Source organism: Cyclopterus lumpus, chromosome 17, assembly GCF_009769545.1.
Source record: "Cyclopterus lumpus isolate fCycLum1 chromosome 17, fCycLum1.pri, whole genome shotgun sequence".
In the NCBI taxonomy this organism is placed as follows: Eukaryota; Metazoa; Chordata; class Actinopteri; order Perciformes; family Cyclopteridae; genus Cyclopterus; species Cyclopterus lumpus.
This window is the reverse complement of record NC_046982.1, coordinates 16,108,711-16,127,028: the sequence shown is the minus strand read 5'-3', so window position 1 is coordinate 16,127,028 and position 18,318 is coordinate 16,108,711. Positions and strand designations below refer to the sequence as shown.

Sequence of the window (18,318 nt, the reverse complement as noted above, 5' to 3'; positions counted from 1 at the left end):
TGTTTGTGTGTGTGTTCATGTACTTTCAAAATGGCACAGCATTAGATTTAAGGTACTATTATACCTTTATTTGTATCACAACTATTACCTCATTGAACAATTACAGCACATATAGTGAAACAAATAAAAAGAAAGGTGGAAGATAAACCATATTCTTAAGTATCTTAAATAAGATTGAGGCTTATGCTGAATTATGCCCATGTATAGCATTGCAACACTGAGTAATGTGTGAAGTTTACAATACATTAGTTTACCAGAGTTACCAGAAGCGTTGTTCCCCCTAGGGATGAATAAAGTATCTATCTATCTATCTAAATGCTCCCGCACACTGCTGCACACAGGTGTTTTTATTTATTTTGGCTGATTAGTCCTCTCCTCATTACTATCGCATGAGTGTCAATTCAACAGGTTTGATTGACATCTTCTCAACTTTACTGTTATAATTAATCTGTTGGGACAGAACGACCAATTTGGCTCCTTTGAATAGATGTAGTTCAGTGACCTCAACGTAGCTCTAACCCACATTTTAACTTCTAGTCTTAACAGCCACAGTAACTGAAAACACCCCTGAGAGAGATGGCTTTTATTCTTTATTCTAAAACCTTGCAACAGGGTAAAAGTGAACAATCCTAACTGTGTTTCATTTAGGGTCCTGTATTGTGCATTGTTAACTGGCACCCTTAAATCAAACAAGGCCATCATTAATATTATTAATTACACCTGTGTTTTTGCTGCTATAGAGCTGGTTAGTAAATCAGAAGTTCCTCTGGTTGGGCATGCCAGATGACTCTTTAACTCTTAATGTATTCGAATTAAATTAATAAATTAGTTAGATGTTAATCTTTATCCACGGAAGTGGCTTAAGTGCAGAAGAAAAGTTGATATTTTCTCATGGAAAGGTAATATTAATATTGTATTAATTCAATACCGACTTATATATAGCTATATATATCCATTTATTATATATATAACATATACATAGCTATATATATAATAAATGGACTTCCGGTCATGTACGTGGAGAGACGGCGATACTTTTGGCGGCAAAGACAAACTACGATATCCTGGCTAATGTTAATGTTCCCGTGATTATAACGGTTGACTGACTTTACCCTGAACTTTAACTTAAGCGTCACCGGTTGAGACTCTAGTTAAGCTTTTCACGACAGCACAGGGAAGCATTATCCAACTGTCTACGTGAGGAAAGGTGTCTTTACTAACGTCGTAGTTTCAGTATCTCCCGTGTTAGCTTGTTGTCATCTTGTTAGCTTCAAAGACCCGTCGGCTCCAGAACAGGAGACCATGGCAACCAGGAAGATGTGCATCCGGAAGAGCAAGGAAGAAACGGCCGAGGTTTGACCACAACACCGCACTGGCAAACGATTCACGTGTTCATCATTTGATTTAATCGGTTTCTGCGGTTTATAAGTTTATGTTTGATCGTGATTTACTAGCGGGGGACACTTGACGTGGACAACGGCGCCATCGTGTGGTCTTCAACTGGAGTTGACGAGTCAAATGTAGTCCAAATGTTTTCTCAACGTCTTTTGTTTATCTGGTTTATTTTCATTTTTTTAAAGTGGACTCAGTTGTTCCTGAAGGACTTGAAAACACAGCAGGAGTCCCTTGTCTTCATCAAGAGGATGATGGCTGTGGCAGTCTCCTCCATCACCTACCTCAGGGGGATCTTTCCAGAGGACGCCTACAAATCCAGATATCTGGAAGGTGACCACACAGGATAATAGACACCGGCAAAGTTTAGGAAAATAAGGAACATTCATGCATGCAATTCATAGGAATAACCGTAACGCAAGACCAGAACTTGTTTCACACATTTCAGTTGTTAACTGTGTTTTTCTACATTGTAATTACAGCTGTATTTGAGAAAAATATCTTTTTAGAACTCTAGCAAAGGCAGGAAAATGCACATCACTTTACAGGAGCACGGTGGTAATTGTTGCTCTTTATCAGAGAGTAATATGTTCTGTTTATTTTTAACCTTTTTGTTTTTTTTCATTTCACCAGATTTGTGCATCAAAGTTTTGCGTCAGGACTGCAACACCCCTGGTGCCAGCAAAGTTGTGAAATGGTAATTATAATAAGCCTGCTCTAATACACAATATACAGCCGTAGTTTGGTCTGCTGGCCACAGCAGCTAGATGAACACCAGGAGTAGGACGTCGGCAGTTATAATCAGCACTAGGTGGCTGAATGTAATTTCCTTTCCTGATTGATGTTTTCATCCTGTTCAATCTTGTATGTTCCAGGATGATGGGGTGCTTTGATGCGTTGGAGAAGCAGTATGTAAGTGCATCCGTGAATACTTTTAATTTGTAATGTTTCATCTGGTCTGCCATTTTGATCTATAATACTCTTGTTCAACATTGTCCTTTTTACAGCTCCAGATTGTATTCATCGGGGTAAGTACATTAATAAACATTTATAGTTAACATATTGCTTACACAGAGAAAACAAACCCTGGCAATAACTGTACAACATGTTATTGCAATCTAGGTGTACACCAATCCAGATGAACCAAATGTAAGTTGCCCCTGGAAATAATGTAAACTATGTAAACATTTTAATAGAAACACTATTTTATCAAATCATAATTCAAAGGTGAAGTCTGATTAACATCAGGAAACATTTCTCCTTTTGCAGTGCATACTTGAATCGTACCAGTTCAAATTCAAGTACACTGAGAAGGGACCAGAGATGGACATACTCAGGTTTGGATCGACTTTCTCTGTTTGCATAGATGTATTGGATAAGGCCTCCATATGAGATGATGACATAACCTCTGTGAAACCACAGATGCAACGATGTGAAGATGCAGGTGACATTGGACGACACCAAGAGAGCCTCGGTGCTGCTCATCAGGAAGCTCTTCCTGCTCATGCAGAACCTGGATGTCCTCCCCAACAATGTGCATCTCACCATGAAGCTCTACTATTATGACGACAGTAAGATGCATCAATGTCTCTGCCGTACAAAATAAATTAATAATCTATTGTCATTTCTCGGGTTGCACACTGTAAACATCTCCTCCTGCTCTCCTTTCAAAGTCACCCCAGCTGACTATCAACCGCCAGGCTTCAAGGAGGGCGAATGCGACAGCCTCTGGTTTGAAGGCATGGCTGTGCACTTCAAGGTGGGTGAGGTGCAGACGGCATTTCACACCTTGAGAGTGCGTGTGTCGGCGGAACAAAGCCGGCTGGAGAAGCTTCAAGAAGGGAACCACATGAGGGAGACCAAGCAAGTTTCTCAGAGCAATCCTCCAGAGAGGGAAACAATCAAGGTGGGTGCAGAAAGAGGGTTATTAAATGTTGGATTCCTGTTTTACCTTTGTCTCACTGTAAGCACGCACAACATTCCCTCTTTCAAAAATAGCTAAATCTAGCTACTTTCTGATCAATCTTGTCAGTTCTCCCATGTAACAATGTTATTTTGTTCGCTGGTGCAGTTTGCAGTTGTTTATTATGATTGTCTGTAAACACCTGGTTACAGGATCCTCGTGAGAAAACATGCGACGAAGATCTCCCTTCCGAAGATGGTAAGTCTGTGCCGCTACTGTTACAAAACTGTAAAAACTATATCAAAAGGTTCACACTGTTAACTTTCCTTTTAACAGAGTCTGCACAGTTCAAGAAACCGAAAAAACCCATGGCAAAGGTATAGTTGTAGTAGAGGCATGATTATACAGTGGAAACCTTTTTATACGAGTCACATCTGTTCTAGTCAAATGTATCACTATATTTGAATTATTATAAGCAATTTATTCATCACGCATTTTACCATCTTATTGACATTTGTATATTATTACAGAAACATAATGTAAAGAAAAGGACAGCTTCGGTATTACCTATTGTATATAATATATAGTTTTTTGTAGTTCAGGCTATAGCCTAAAACAGTGTTGGGCTGTTTACCAATACAGTAACGTCAGTAGTGCAAACAAGTCACAGCTCAGAAGTGCTTTCAGCACTTTACTTAATATTTAACAGGCCTGAAATGAAACTGAAGCCTATCAAGAAATACTATAATAATTACTGTGATCACAGTAAGTGGTTTCCACTGTATCAAAAGTATGCGTGTTAGAGAATACGATATATGACACAATGCAAACTTGACAGGTGATTATTTGTTTTGTTTATCTCAGAGAAATGCAGCTGCCAAAAATCTGTCCAGGAAGAAAAGAAGAATTTAGACACGACATTACACAAAACAAAAGCTCTGACAGCAATGTGAACACAAACATTTATTATTTATGAATTTTATTGAAATGTTATACACAGTTTTGTTATGTTACAATTTATTTGACATGAAAATGTGTCAAGACCGGTTCCTTCATAATTACCTTGACCCACCAGGCGGGATGTTACAGTCTAGTTCTGATTTAAACAGCATTGTACAAAAAGCATATATGAACTGTACATTGTAGATGAATTAAATCAATACAACATTTAAGGTGCTGATTGTTTTTGTATTTTGTGTGTATAAAAATATATTGTTAAATATAGTGAAATATAGTACAACAAGTTTTTTTTTGCACATGGGTGACATAATACATCAAGTATCTATTCTGTAGGAGCTGAAATCAACCAAGCAAATCCATCGATTTGCTTGGTTGGAGCAGATCAAACGGATCCATCTTTAATTTCATCCATTTGACACAGATGCTAACTTTAATTCAAATCTCTTAAGATTAAAATGTTACATTCCTGCTATTCTACATAGCTAGTTGCTTCAGACTGCTTCAGTGTTGCATCTATTTCACATTCAGATACATACATATTTTCTGGACGGCCTCGCTCCTCAGCACTTTGAGCTCTTAACGTTTGATGCTCCGTCCCTGAAGTGTTGTTTCTAGTCCAGGCCGTCTGTTTCAGTCTCCGGCTCACTGTCCAGCCCCGTCGTCCTCCCGATGTGCGTCGTCCTAGAAGAGGCTGTCCACATCTCCCATCTCCACAAACACCGTCTTCAGCTGGGAGTAGTACTCGACTGTCACCCTGGCCGTTTCTCACGCCCAATGCCTGGTTAATGTACAGATCACAAGGAATAAAAGGAAGTATAATTATCAGTTTAGCTACTGGTGTTTTGTGACGCTGCTGAAAAAGACTTTGCAAACAGAAAACATTGACAAATAACACCTCTATAGTGCATCAAGCAGACAAGTCATTTCAAGAAAAATAAATGACGTTTGGCCCCTGGTCTGTGCAAACAGCCTGTCAGTACCTGACATCTTGAACCCTCCAAAGGGCACCTCCACTGGAGTGATGTTGTAATTGTTGATGAAACAGGAACCAGCCTTGAGGTGTTCCACCACACGATGGGCTCGCTTCACATCCCTACAAAAGTTGTTTGTTTATTTATGTAGATTCTTCAAGTTTCAAGACAATCATGGTTTAAAAATCTCATTTACAAGCCTGTGATGTTGCCCTCAATGTCTCACCACAAACCCACCTGGTGAAAACCCCTGCAGCCAGACCCATGGTGGTGTCATTGGCTCTCAGCAGCACCTCCTCTTCGGTTTCAAAGGACAACACAGACATGACAGGACCGAAGATCTCCTCCTTCACACAGGTCATCTCATCTGTGCATTCACCTGAAGGAGGAACAAAGGAAAAAGACAAACAATGGTGTGACCTCAAAGTCACCGATCTAAACTATTCAAGTCGAGATGAATCCACCTTTTGACTCTTACATATTTGTGATGTTGCAGCCAGACTTAGAAAAGGGGTAAAATAGGTTGCAACACTGGCCCAAAGAGTGAAGATGTGCATCCTCTGAATGCACTGTATGCACAGAGAAATATATGGACGTCTTACCCAATACACATGGAGTCATGTAGTATCCACCTCTGAGTTTGGGATCTGATGGTACAAAAGCTTCACCCCCGCACAACACTGTAGCTCCCTAGAAACAGAACAATTTACAAAAAGGTCTATTTAAAGTTGCTGCACAAGAGCCTGTTGACGAAGCAAAATAAATTATAAGGACAAGTCTTACCTCTTTCTTGCCTGATCAACAAAGGGATAGGACTTTTTCCAGGTGTGGCTGGTTGACCAGTGCTCCCATTCGTGTGCTCTCCAATAGTGGGTCTCCTATCTCGATCGCCCGTGTCCTCTTCACCACCTCCTCCACAAACTCAGGCAGAATATCCTTCTGAACAAAGACCCTTGTACCATTGCTGCAGACCTGTGTTACATTTAATCAAATAGAATATGCTTTCATTTGTAGATTGGTCACATGTTGTGTCAGCATATACAAATGAAACAAGATAATAAACTAACCAGAACACAATATCTACCTGGCCTTGAGACAGGAAGTTGGCCATCAGAGCTCCCCTCACAGCGTTCTCCAGATCGCTGTCCTGAAAGATGAGCAGAGGAGATTTCCCCCCGAGCTCCAGAGTCACAGGCTTCACCCCCTTGGATGCCATCGCCATAATCTGTGAGCCAAAGTCACACAGACAGAAGAATAACCAGCGATTGTTCTGGTCACATTTAGGATTAAAGCGGAACAGACGGACCTCCAAATCTTTGACACTAAATCCACAAATCCAACATCGAGGGAATCAAAAGGACCAATTATGTTTCATGATTGACTTGTGTTTTCTATTTAATATCTCGCGGTAATAAAAACAGTTAAAGTTGACACGATGTGTAGAATGTTCAGTTCTACCGTGTAACTAGCACCAACCTTCTTGCCTGTGGACACACTCCCGGTGAACGACACCTTGGCGACGTCTGGGTGGTGGCAGAGTAAGCTGCCCGTCTCCTGGCCGCCCTGCACCACGTTGAGCAGCCCCTCTGGAGCTCCGGCCTTGGCATAGATCTCCGCCAGCATGACTGCTGTCACGGGCGTCACCGGTGACGGCTTGAACACCATGGAGTTTCCTATTTTAGATGACAGCCAACAGAGTAAGTAAAATCATTGTTTGATTAATCTAATCCACGAGAAAGCCCTGAGAGATCGGACCTGTGCATAATCTGAACAATAAGGCACGCAAGACACGATGTTAAGGAATGTTAGGACTTATTATAACAGCAATGAAGCAGACTCATGACTACCGGGATGTGATCATTTAAACTTATTATGTTGCTGTAGTGCCATCTACAGGTTAAAAGCCTTTACATTTTTCAGGATCGCGAAGAGTAAATAAACGTGCATTTGAATTTGGCTGCAATTACAAAGTAAGTTTAGTTCGGTGAGTTGTAGCAGTTTATGTCCAATAAGTCAAAAAAATAAGTCAAGGAATTTGGAAACCAACTAAAGAAAAATGATAGAGCACATCCACTAGTTTTTTAGATATTATGCAATAAATAAACATAGCTAACAAAGAGAAAATAACTTCCCTGACAGCGGAAACCATTTTGGTGTTTTAACGGTAATAATTTATGTCTTGACAACTTCAGAAGTATCTCATACCACAGGCCAGGGCTGGAGCGGATTTCCAGGAAGCTATCTGGAACGGATAATTCCAAGCACCGATGCCGACACATACTCCCAGAGGCTCCCTGCGGGTGTAGGCAAAGGATCCCCCAGGCAACTGGACATGCTGGCCTGGACAAAAAGAAAGCAACATTATTTTGTAGAAAAACAGGTACATAAAAAGGTGACATTTTTCAGCTTTTGGTTAAAAAAAAGTGTACATTTAAATAATATACTGCATAAAGCCTTTTCTTCTACCAACACGTATCATAGCAATACTGACAGATATCAGATGTCCACTTATATCTGACAAATGCCCCATCACATGACTGGCTTTCCCACTAAACCTTGTCATTCATAAAATTGAGGGATACATAGTTAGATCCAGAGTGAAATTGGTGTCTCTTTTTTTGCCTCCTGCTTCAAGACCTCTTGGAAAGTGGGAAATGATACAACTAAAGAGCGAGATTCGTTTTGTACCAACCTGCGAGAGTGCTAGCCAGGGCTGCGTAGTACTCGGTACACAGTCTGGCAGAGTCCACATCCAGGCGGGCCTCTGTGATGGACTTCCCATTGTTGACCACCTCCATTTCAGCTATCTCTTCTCTCCTGCTCTGAACATGAAAGCCAGAGTAAGTGTCATACATTTTGTTTCAGATCCAACACTGGAAATACAAAACTCTTTTCATGAAATACACTTAATGTAGGTCGGGTAGTGTCCCCTATTTAGTTTTGTTATATAATCATAAAGGAAGAGATGTAGATAAACAGCTACAGAAATATTTGGTGTTGACTTCTTTATACTACAAGTGTTGCTGAGTGTTTGTCTCTTCAAATGTTCTGCTGAGACAGTCCAGATGTGGATCAAGAAAAAAATACTTTTTTTTCTTTTTACATTAACTAGACACATTGTGTACCAAGTCCCACTCTTTAGATCTTTGTGTATAAAATCGAATTACAGACACACTGAATGGTGATGGAGACCAGGGGGAACAAATGAACCAAACCAAAAACACCTCAATGATACGGGCAGCTTCTATCATGATCCTCGCCCTCTCCATCCCAGACATTTTGCTCCAATGGCCGAACGCCGACTTGGCAGCCTTCACAGCCTGATCTACCTCCACAGCACCACACGGCTCCAAATGGCACAACACTCGCCCTGCACAGTGAAACACGTGATGGTGACAACCATGAAGTACACAGGTGAAGTACAAAACAAAAAGGTTACACAGGTCAAGGCCACATCACTTTGCTAGTTCATTTAGTTTGTACCGGTTCAGAGTCATCCCATAAATAAAGAAGGAAATGAAGTTGTGTGTCAGCTCAAATGGAGTATGCATCAAAACTAAGATCCAAGTCACAAAGAGTCTACAAATCATGACCATCATTTTGACTCTGATGAAGACACAGTCGTGTTGAAATCTTAGTCTGTTTGCACAATTAAAGGCTTTCCCATGCACGTTTGTTGTGCTCGAGCTGAGGAGCACCAGAGAACCATGTTTCAGCCATGAAGATCAATAAGACTGAAAGGTCTGCACCACAAAAGCTATAATAGCTAGAGTTTGGCCATATGGCCCACTGAAGCTGATCAGGGGCCATAACTGGTTGTACAAGAAAGTGGCTGTGATGACATGGATATGCATGTAAAGGAGTGTGTTGAGGGGAAAAAAACAAGTGTGTGCAGTGGATTTATTTTGAATAAGTAAACGTCATACATAGAAAATGTATAGTGTAGAAAGACAAGTATAGGACAAGTGAAGATAACAGAACAAGACACATGATACTGAGCTCACAGGACATGGCAGACAGTTCAAACAGCAGTGATCAAAGTCCAGTTGGGAAACTACATATTTGCGTGGCTCACCTGTTGCGGGTTCGTAAACCTTTTCCCTGTTACATTTCTCCAAACTCGTCTGTCTCTTTCCAGCCCAGAAGTTTAGCGGGACCTTGATGTCCACTGAGCCCGAGGAGACGCATCGCACCGCCGCTGCAGCGGGCAGCCGGGACGCCGCGAGCCTCTGGAGCATGACGTCACTCAAAATGACCGTTGCTTTAAGATCAGCCGATCACTGGAAAACATTCATTTAGCTGCTAAACGTAATGCAACACCGTCCCTTCATTTAGACAAAACCGACAACATTAACGTTAGAAAACGTGAAAAAGGAGTTTCACTCAACTAGCAGTTTAAAGTTAGTTACAACAAGTGTATAAAACCGTTAACATGCAGACATGCAAAAAAAGTTAAAGACAACATGAACAAATGACAGCGATTAAAGCGCTGTCATTTGTTCATGTTGTCTTTAACTTTTTTTAAATTTACTTACAGTGTCCGTGTACAAGTTGATAGTGAGTTTTATGGTGTCATCGAAAAAACGAAGAGTCAGAAACACCGTGTTGCCTGCATCATAGACTGTAAAGGTAAAGTTGTTGCATACGATCAGCGCTGGATTTTATTTTGACATAATCGTACTTCCGGGTCACCTGTCTCGTTTTGCGTATCTCTTCAAAAGTACCAACATGTAACAAAAGAGGAATTAGCAAAACATCAAGTTGGCTCGTTATTTGAGATTCTCTCGTATTTCAAAAACACGGATTTTTCGTTTTACGTTTTAAAGACAAGGGAAAAAACGGAAAAACCACAGCCGTTTTTGTTATCCGAATCCAAAAACTCAAATAACGAGCCGATATAGTTTATTGCTAATCTTTTCTTTTGAAGAGAGACAAAACGAGAGAGGTGACCCGGAAGTAGAAGTATGTCAAAAATATAAGCCACGGCAATAGTAGGATCGTATGCAAGAGCATTATATTTTCGGAGTATGATGCAAACACATACCAGGGTTAGAACATACATTAATGAATATAAATAAATAAACCTGGGACGATGGGAGTGTGTGAGCAACAGTAGTTGGTTTAATATGCATTTATCCGTGTACACAGCAATAATCAAGTTTTTTATTGGTCCGTACATTGTTTGATGCAATGCGTAATATTCTAATCAAAGTCGTTTTTATGTGCCCAGAGTTGTTGAGGTTAGCACTGAATGATGTTTATTTTTCCACCGTATTGTGCAGAATGAACGCGGAGAGGCAGAGCAATAGTGCTTATCCTATACCAGTAGATGGTAGTGTAAGTGTATTTGTTTAACCATATATGTTGTTATATTTACCCGTGTCTTTGTTAATTATCTAGGTTATTGATACAGATGTGTTTAATGTTCTTTATTTAATCTGATATTTGATACTTATGGTTAATTCGCAACGTAGTTGTATAAATGATGTAACTACTTGTTATTTGAATGTCATTTTTAGAACCAAACCTACATGGAAGAGGGAACATCTTTTGATGATGAGGCAATACATCGGACTAATCAAAACATGGATTATTGCTGTGTACATGGATAAGTGCATTTTAAACAACATGTAGTCAACTATTGTTGTTCACATACTCCCATCGGCCCAGGTTTATTTATTTATATTCATTAATGTATTGTTCTTCTAATGTTTAACGTTCAGTTATAATGTGCTTGCATTGTTGCTTTGGCATAATCGTACTTCCGGTTCACCTGTCTTGCTTTGCGTTTCTCTACAAAAGAAAAAAACAACAAAAGAGGGATTTGCAAAAAAACAAATCGGCAGGTTATTTGAGTTTGGCTCTCATGTTTTAGGATTCACACAACAAAAACTGAAAAAAACTGCTGTACTTTTCTGTTTTTCCCCTTTTTTGTTTAAAATGAAAAACGAAAAACCCGTGGTATTTCTGGGTTTTCGATCAGAGGATAAAACAGACTATCAAAACGTACACAGTACTAGCAGCCATACTGGCGCAGCGAATGATTGGTTATTTCCACTGTCAATCACAAATAAAATATATAAAAAAGTACATAAGGTAATATATTATATATTATTATTATTCGAGTTAAACTACACTGTAAAATAAATAAATTTAAATAAATTACTGTAAAGAAAAATGCGAGTGCATAAAGACTTGTGTTGTGGGCGGAGCTCCGCCTTACTTATGCTCCAGCGCAGCAGCTGTGACGGCTCACTGCAAGCATGGCCGGGGACAGTGAAGCACACCTCAGGGACCGCGGCGAGAACACCGACGTTATCCGACAGCCTTTCCTCATCGGTGTCTCCGGGGGCACGGCTAGCGGCAAGGTTGGCACTCCAGCTCGCTAATTTGACGGGTTTCGCGAATTGTCACGGGTTTGGATTTTGAGCTAAATCAGGGCGACGGTTTTTGTCGTCACCCCGTCGACCGCGTGGCTCCAGCGACGCAAACCCACGGAGTTATGATTGACAGCTCCATCGTCTGCCTCACGGTCCAGCTCGACACCAGCGTCACTTAGTCCGCATCTAACGTCTCCCGTTGTTCGTTAACGTCACTGAACTTCGCGTTAGTTCAATAGTTTTTCCCCCGGTTCGTACGGGATGTCGGTTGTCAGCAGCAACAATAACCGTTAGTCTCCGTGGCGAGCCTTGAGCTTCCTAGAGTTAGCTGGCCGGTTACATTCCATCACATCCAACAGCACCGGCTGTGCTAACGGTGGCTAGACAATGAGTGCGCGCTTGTCTCGAGGCCACACGAAGAGTTAAATAAAATAGATGGCGTGAACCTTTTTATTGGATCTAAAGAATATCATTATGGTAAAAGTGTGTCGGACATTTACCCACTGGTTAGTGGTAACCGTGTGTTTGTTCGACTGACCTGGGATAACCGCTAATGTTGCCTTAAATGACTTTAACGTAACCCGGTGTTGGTGTAATAGTCTGTAGGTTAGTGAAACTATAAATGTGTCACCTCGACCACCACCTTGTGTTCTGTAGAGGCCACGTTAAACACCAGATGTTGGGCTGTAGTTTAGTATGTAATTAGTAGAGATTAAAGCTCTACCCTCCCTGACTTTCCTTCTACTGTAATTTGAGCGACCGTGAACGCCACCGGCAGTGACACCCACGTTCCAGCGAACCCACGGCTATTGTTAATGACGTCATTTTCTTTGTTATGAACCGGTGTATTTTTTTTTGCGACCGTTCGGCGGTACGGAAGACCACGCCTGGTGTTATCAGGAGACACAGATTTAACCACGCGCGCGTGTCGGCGCCGACAGATAACGCGTCGAATATGCGACTCCCTGCAGTTTTAGGTTCACATAATTATTAACGAGGGCAGACACTCGTCTTCCGGGTTAGACCCTCCTGCAAACGTTGTCGCATTGGCATCAAGCCAGTGTTTTCTTTACTGTTCGCCCCACACAAGGTACTGAAGGAAGGGTGTCTGTCCTGTTTTGAGGACACTACTTCCGGCTCGAGTCTTAAGGTGACTGCTCTGGTCTGAAAGCAGCACAACGTGGAAGCAATGCACACTTTGTATTTCTCGGCCTCACTGCCGAGGCTTTGTTTTAAGGATAGATCGGAAGTTCTTGTTTAATACAGAAAAGCATTTCTTTGTTCTATCTAATAAAAACAAACCTTAAGACTCAAAATGTAAGCATAAATTTAACCCATTAATCCCTATTTACAGTACTAAATTCATATTGCTACAAACCCCAGTCTCTAAATCAATTTTATTTCGATATGAAAAGAGTAGTGCCACCATTTTTTTTACTTTATGAATAACAATGGTTATTTATGGTTTATCAATTTGTCAATAGAGTTTGAGCATTAAAAATGATGCCGTAGATTGCCTCATTTAAATATCAGTGTAGACTAGTCAGTTCCTCTGAAATTGTTGCTTTGAGTGTTGACACAAACTGTCACCTATCTAATGGGGGAGGGTACATATAATTTACACAAAGGCAACAGAGCCTTGGTAATGCCCAGTCAGCACTGGGTATGAGATTCATTTGGTTGGCAAGGTCAGTGGGGACAAACATGATTGTTAGGTGACCTCACACAAAGTGGGACATTACCCACCCACCCACCCTATTTCTGCTTAAATGTGATTGTGCTTGTTACACAAGTCTTAATTCTGTTCTATTTGGACTGAAGTGGAAATATTTTTCATTAATATTTGTGTTGACTGTTGTGGAAAAAATACCAGTGTTCCTGCAGCTTTAAACCACATGCCCAGTACGTTTATCTTACCTCCATGAATGTAGACTATTATGCTCAGTCACCCTAGTTTTCCAAGTAATGGACTACTTTCTGTCTTTCTGCAGTCGTCCGTATGTGAGAAGATTATGGAGCTGCTGGGCCAGAACAAGATCGACCACCACCAGCGGCAGGTGGTGATCCTCAGCCAGGACAGCTTCTACAAGGTGCTAACTGCAGAGCAGAAGGCAAAAGCACTTAAGGGCCAGTTCAACTTTGATCACCCAGGTATGCACACGCCGAGTCGTAAGTGGCACAACTAATGCAGTGTATGGGACATACAGTGCACCCAGAAAGTATTCACAGCGCTTCACTTTTTCCACATTTTGTTATGTTACAGCCTTATTCCAAAATGGATTAAATTAATTATTTTTATCAACATTCTACACACAACAACCCATAATGACAAAGTGAAAACTGATTTTTGCAAATCTATTAAAAATAAAGAACGAAAACATAACATGTACATAAGTATTCACAGACTTTGCTCAATACTTTTGTTGAAGCACCTTTGGCAGCAATTACAGCCTCAAGTCTTCTTGGGTATGATTCCACAAGCTAGGCACACCTATTTCTGGGCAGTTTCTCCCATTCTTCTTTGCAGAACCTCAAGTTCCATCAGGTTGGATGGGGGAGCGTGCGGGGAGAATGGGAGAAACTGCCCAGAAATAGGCACATGTGTGCCCTTCACATTTCAATTGACCCAAGAAACGATTCTAGACTCGATTCTGAAAACTGGTTTTGAAATTCCCCACCCACCAACCTGACTTAACCCACATTTATAGTGTATGAAAAGAGATGCAATTATAGCTGAGGCACTGATTTAATAAATGCTTTCGGATTTAGATTACAATAACTTGCAATTTATATAAAACTATATATTAAATCTGGCTTGTGTTGAGCAGCACGCATTGCTGCCATGTTAATTTCTACCACTGCGTCTTGGCAGAGGCATCGACTCCATTTTTGGAGTCTGACTTGTCCCTGTGAAGCTCCTACTTCCTTTCTCGGCTGATTTTAAATCCTCAGAGTCAGCAGGCCTTTCTTGAAGGCAGCTGCTCTAAGGCTCAGGGACTGAACCCAACACCTGTTACAGGAAAGGGATTCCTGGGTTACCAAATGTGCAGTGTTGGGTCCCACATGAGCATTGGCGCACACCAAGCCGGTGTAACTAGGGCTAAGTTACACAACGTCTCACAAAGATCCCAACTGAGCGTTTGCCTTTTCTTTTCCTCAGATGCCTTCGACAGTGAGCTGATAAAACAAACACTCAAGCAAATCCTGCAGGGGGAGACGGTCCAGATCCCAGTTTATGACTTTGTAACTCATTCCAGGTGAGCACCTATCTCTTCACAGTTCCTGTTTGGTCCACGCCCAGCATCGTGTTCAAGCAGAATGGGATCACACTAATAATCATGTTGAACCAGTTCCCGATTACCTTGGTTGTGTAATTATTGACATGTCTGAATGTATTTGCTGACAAAGGAGGAAATCTGTTTCAGGAAAGAGGAGTTTATTACGGTGTATCCGGCTGACGTGGTCCTGTTTGAGGGCATCCTCATGTTCTACTCGCAGGAAATCAGAGATCTGTTCCAGATGAAGCTGTTTGTTGACACGGATCCAGACACACGACTCTCTCGCCGAGGTGTGTAGTGACGGTTGGGTTGATAGACGGCGTAGAGCATTGCACCCCCTAACGTCAGTGTGTTTAATGGCTAGTATTTATATTGGTTTTGTGTGGTTTCAGTTCTTCGAGACATCAGTGAGCGTGGGAGGGAGCTGGAGCAAGTGCTGGCTCAGTACATCACTTTTGTGAAACCGGCCTTTGAAGAGTTCTGTTTACCAGTAAGTGATGTTCTTACCGTACAAGCGTCTGTGGTTGTGCATGAGAGTCCAGCTGATCATCAGAAATGTTTTTTGGCCACTAACTTTGACCATATCTTTATTTCTACTAGACAAAAAAGTATGCAGATGTGATTATTCCACGAGGAGCAGATAACCTTGGTATGGAAAATAATTTTACACTACGCCAATGTTGCATTCTTGTTGGGTCAGGCTGGGAATTTTACAGATCAGTAAATTTTACTTTAAAGTCTAATAAACGTCAGTTTGGTTTGAAGACTACACGTTTTCAAATGAGAAATATATGTGAAAGTGGAGTTACAATCAAGTGAGCAAATTGGAGCTGCAATAAATCAACAAAATGTCTGACTGAACTGTTGACGAGTGTTGCACTGTGGGTAATGTAGGCACCGGGTATTGACAAAGTGTCAATTCTTTTTTTTTTAATATACCAGTGCAATGCCAAACCCGTGGCGTACTCTGTGTAAACATCCGTCTTCCTCATTTTCTGCAGTGGCCATCAACTTGATAGTCCAGCACATCCAAGACATTCTGAACGGCGGACTAAGCAAGCGCCACAACGGCTGCACGAACGGCCACAGTACTCCACGCCAGCGGCGGACCTCAGAGTCCAGCAGCCGGCCTCATTGACCTCGTCACACCTTCACACAAGCCAGGGGGGGGCGGGCGGGGTGCGCGCTGTAAATAATGCCTTTTTGGCATTCCTGTATTTAAGAGATGCAAAAATAATTGAAATGCCTTTTATGACTACTCTTGGGTACTTTCATTGTAATTATTGAAGTTAGTTTTTTTTTTTTTTCTTTCTTAGCAGGTTAAAGGAGAAGCTCTTATTGCCATGAGACCATGGGTTAAAATTGACCCCATGCATTTTCCTCCCAAATTGCATTTTGTTTTTTATGTATTCCCTGCTGCTCTATGATAAATTGTGCCGCTAATGAATAAAAGAGGGGAACCCTTTTTCTTTATTGCAATGTCTGATAAAACTTGAACCCCTTATAGCAGGGAGGCTGATACATGTTTGGTTGGGTCCCAGACGAGAAGGATGCGACTTAGAACGTCACCAGGATTGCACTCTGTATTTGTACCAACAATCTTGGAAGTGTGTTCCAACCCTTTTTATTTTTGGTATTTACTTCCTGTGGGATGTTTCACGAGAGGTCTGTTTTTCTACAAAGCATCCACCACACTGGCTCTGTATAATGTCTGTAGCGGTAGCGACACGCTACAAGGATTTCCAGTACTGACTGTCGGCTGCAGAATAATGTGACCACCAGATCAATGAAGCCAAAGGCTGTGAGGGTCAGCTGACTAATGTATTAACCCAGTCTAGTGTTAGGCATTGTTACACTTACCTACTAATGAATTACAATGCTGTTGACTGTCCCAATCAAAAGTAATTTATACAAACACTTTTGTTATTGATTTAACTATGAGATGGTTATTTCAATTGGGATATGACTTACTTAAATATTCCTACTTTTGGAAGGTTAGACTAGTGTTCATGAGAGAATCCGCCCTTTTATGACAAGTATATGCTCAGGTTGGAAAAACCATTTTGATTTGAAATGCCAGAAAAGGTGTTCGCAGCAATATTAGTTTTCCCAGGTGGTGCCATTAACCACCAAGACCCACAATGCCTCTGCAAAGTTGCCTCAGGTTAACGTGTACAGTAAGTTTCCACGCTAAAAAACAGTTTTCATTCTTTAACTTAAGGGTATAATAAACTGTTGAAACCATTTTGTATTCCACTTGCTGTATTTATTGTGTATAGATACATTGAATGAATCATTTGTACCAGGATATTTGTACTGTAGGCTGTGGAATGATTTAAGACTGAAGCAATTGCTTAATGGTTAATAAACTGATGCAGCTGAGTGTCCTTGTCTGAAGAGTGATTATTAGTTAACGTGCTTTAATGTGACATAAATGTGTGTAAATGTATAATAAGTGGTTATGCGAGCACCTCATTCCTGGGGTCAAGCCAGTCCTGAATCAGAGACCACGTCCGAAGGGTCTCTAAGAAACAGGACTTGGACTGTTGCTCAGTGGGTCAAAGTCCTCTTTTCAGATGAAAGTACATTTTGCATTTCATTTGGAAATCAAGGTCCCAGAGTCTGGAGGAAGAGTGGAGGTCCAGTGTGAAGTATCCACAGTCGGTGGTGATTTGGGGAGCCATGTCATCTGCAGCTGTTGTTCCACTGTGTTTCATCAAGTCCAAAGTCAGCGGAGCCGTCTACCAGGACATTTGAGAGCATTTCATGCTTCCCTGTGCTGACGAGCTTTATGGAGATGCTGATTTCATTTTACAGCAGTGCTTGTCTCCTGCCCGCCCTGACAAAAGTGGGACGTGGTCCAAGTCCAAGTCCACACTCCAAAGTATACAAGTCCGTACTTGGTATTGAGAAACGGCTGGTGTGTTAAAATCATACACACTTCTGTTAGTACTAATTCAACACATGTTGTGTTGAATTAAAATAATAACAATATTTCCCAGGAGTGACCATTTGTTAAGTTATTGTCCTATCGAGTTGCACACTGCGGTGCCAACGTCATCATCCAAATGAAAACTACTCCACACTCCAGCTCAGTAGGAGTGGAAACCTATAAGCTGGTTTGTCACATACTACCATACTATTACTGGAAGTATGCTAGTATTTAAATGAAAAATGCACTAATAAAATACTCAGAAGTCAACCTTATGAGATAGTATATTCAGCTTGTTATTATACCAAATTTAAATAATGTTGCATACTTAATTGAAGTCAGAATTTTGACCTACTAGAGATATTGATTTATTAAGTCCTCCATTCTCAGACTATCAGTCTGAGAAGGAGGACCAAAAAATCTTATGGGCCTCCATAATAAACATCTGCAAAAACAAACGATACAACGGATCAGAGTGTTTACTCACTTTCAGGCATGCAGC

General features: G+C 41.1%; 3 protein-coding genes across 3 annotated transcripts; 2 read left to right on the top strand and 1 right to left on the bottom strand.

Moving 5' to 3' along the window:
* Positions 1-1,017: 1,017 nt before the first annotated feature.
* On the top strand, positions 1,018-4,465 carry zte38 (zebrafish testis-expressed 38). The gene is made up of 12 exons (XM_034555275.1): positions 1,018-1,353; positions 1,581-1,725; positions 2,026-2,089; positions 2,268-2,304; positions 2,400-2,420; positions 2,515-2,541; positions 2,662-2,729; positions 2,815-2,963; positions 3,066-3,298; positions 3,508-3,553; positions 3,632-3,672; positions 4,160-4,465. The coding sequence occupies exons 1-12, from the start codon at positions 1,303-1,305 to the stop codon at positions 4,205-4,207; spliced, it is 930 nt and encodes a 309-aa protein (XP_034411166.1). The 5' UTR covers positions 1,018-1,302; the 3' UTR covers positions 4,208-4,465.
* On the bottom strand, positions 4,246-10,165 carry aldh9a1b (aldehyde dehydrogenase 9 family, member A1b). The gene is given in 12 exon segments (XM_034555277.1): positions 4,246-5,033; positions 5,223-5,348; positions 5,464-5,605; positions 5,829-5,916; positions 6,010-6,198; positions 6,311-6,451; positions 6,703-6,899; positions 7,432-7,566; positions 7,919-8,048; positions 8,451-8,596; positions 9,302-9,506; positions 9,762-10,165. Coding segments are annotated over 11 exon segments (1,554 nt in total). The 5' UTR covers positions 9,465-9,506; positions 9,762-10,165; the 3' UTR covers positions 4,246-4,936.
* A 1,312-nt stretch (positions 10,166-11,477) lies between these two features.
* uck2b (uridine-cytidine kinase 2b) lies at positions 11,478-17,128 on the top strand. Its single transcript, XM_034555276.1, has 7 exons — positions 11,478-11,594; positions 13,598-13,757; positions 14,767-14,863; positions 15,032-15,174; positions 15,277-15,374; positions 15,485-15,533; positions 15,886-17,128. Exons 1-7 carry the CDS (start codon positions 11,490-11,492, stop codon positions 16,020-16,022), a joined length of 789 nt encoding a protein of 262 aa, XP_034411167.1. The 5' UTR covers positions 11,478-11,489; the 3' UTR covers positions 16,023-17,128.
* Positions 17,129-18,318: the final 1,190 nt, after the last annotated feature.

Excerpts from the sequence above, each read along its gene's own strand:
- zte38 (XM_034555275.1), top strand. The coding sequence starts at position 1,303 with ATGGCAACCAGGAAGATGTGCATCCGGAAGAGCAAGGAAGAAACGGCC. Across the intron at positions 2,090-2,267 it reads GCCAGCAAAGTTGTGAAATG|GATGATGGGGTGCTTTGATG; the intron begins GTAATTATAATA and ends TGTATGTTCCAG. Across the intron at positions 3,299-3,507 it reads CAGAGAGGGAAACAATCAAG|GATCCTCGTGAGAAAACATG; the intron begins GTGGGTGCAGAA and ends ACCTGGTTACAG.
- uck2b (XM_034555276.1), top strand. The coding sequence starts at position 11,490 with ATGGCCGGGGACAGTGAAGCACACCTCAGGGACCGCGGCGAGAACACC. Across the intron at positions 11,595-13,597 it reads GGGGCACGGCTAGCGGCAAG|TCGTCCGTATGTGAGAAGAT; the intron begins GTTGGCACTCCA and ends GTCTTTCTGCAG. Across the intron at positions 14,864-15,031 it reads GACTTTGTAACTCATTCCAG|GAAAGAGGAGTTTATTACGG; the intron begins GTGAGCACCTAT and ends AATCTGTTTCAG.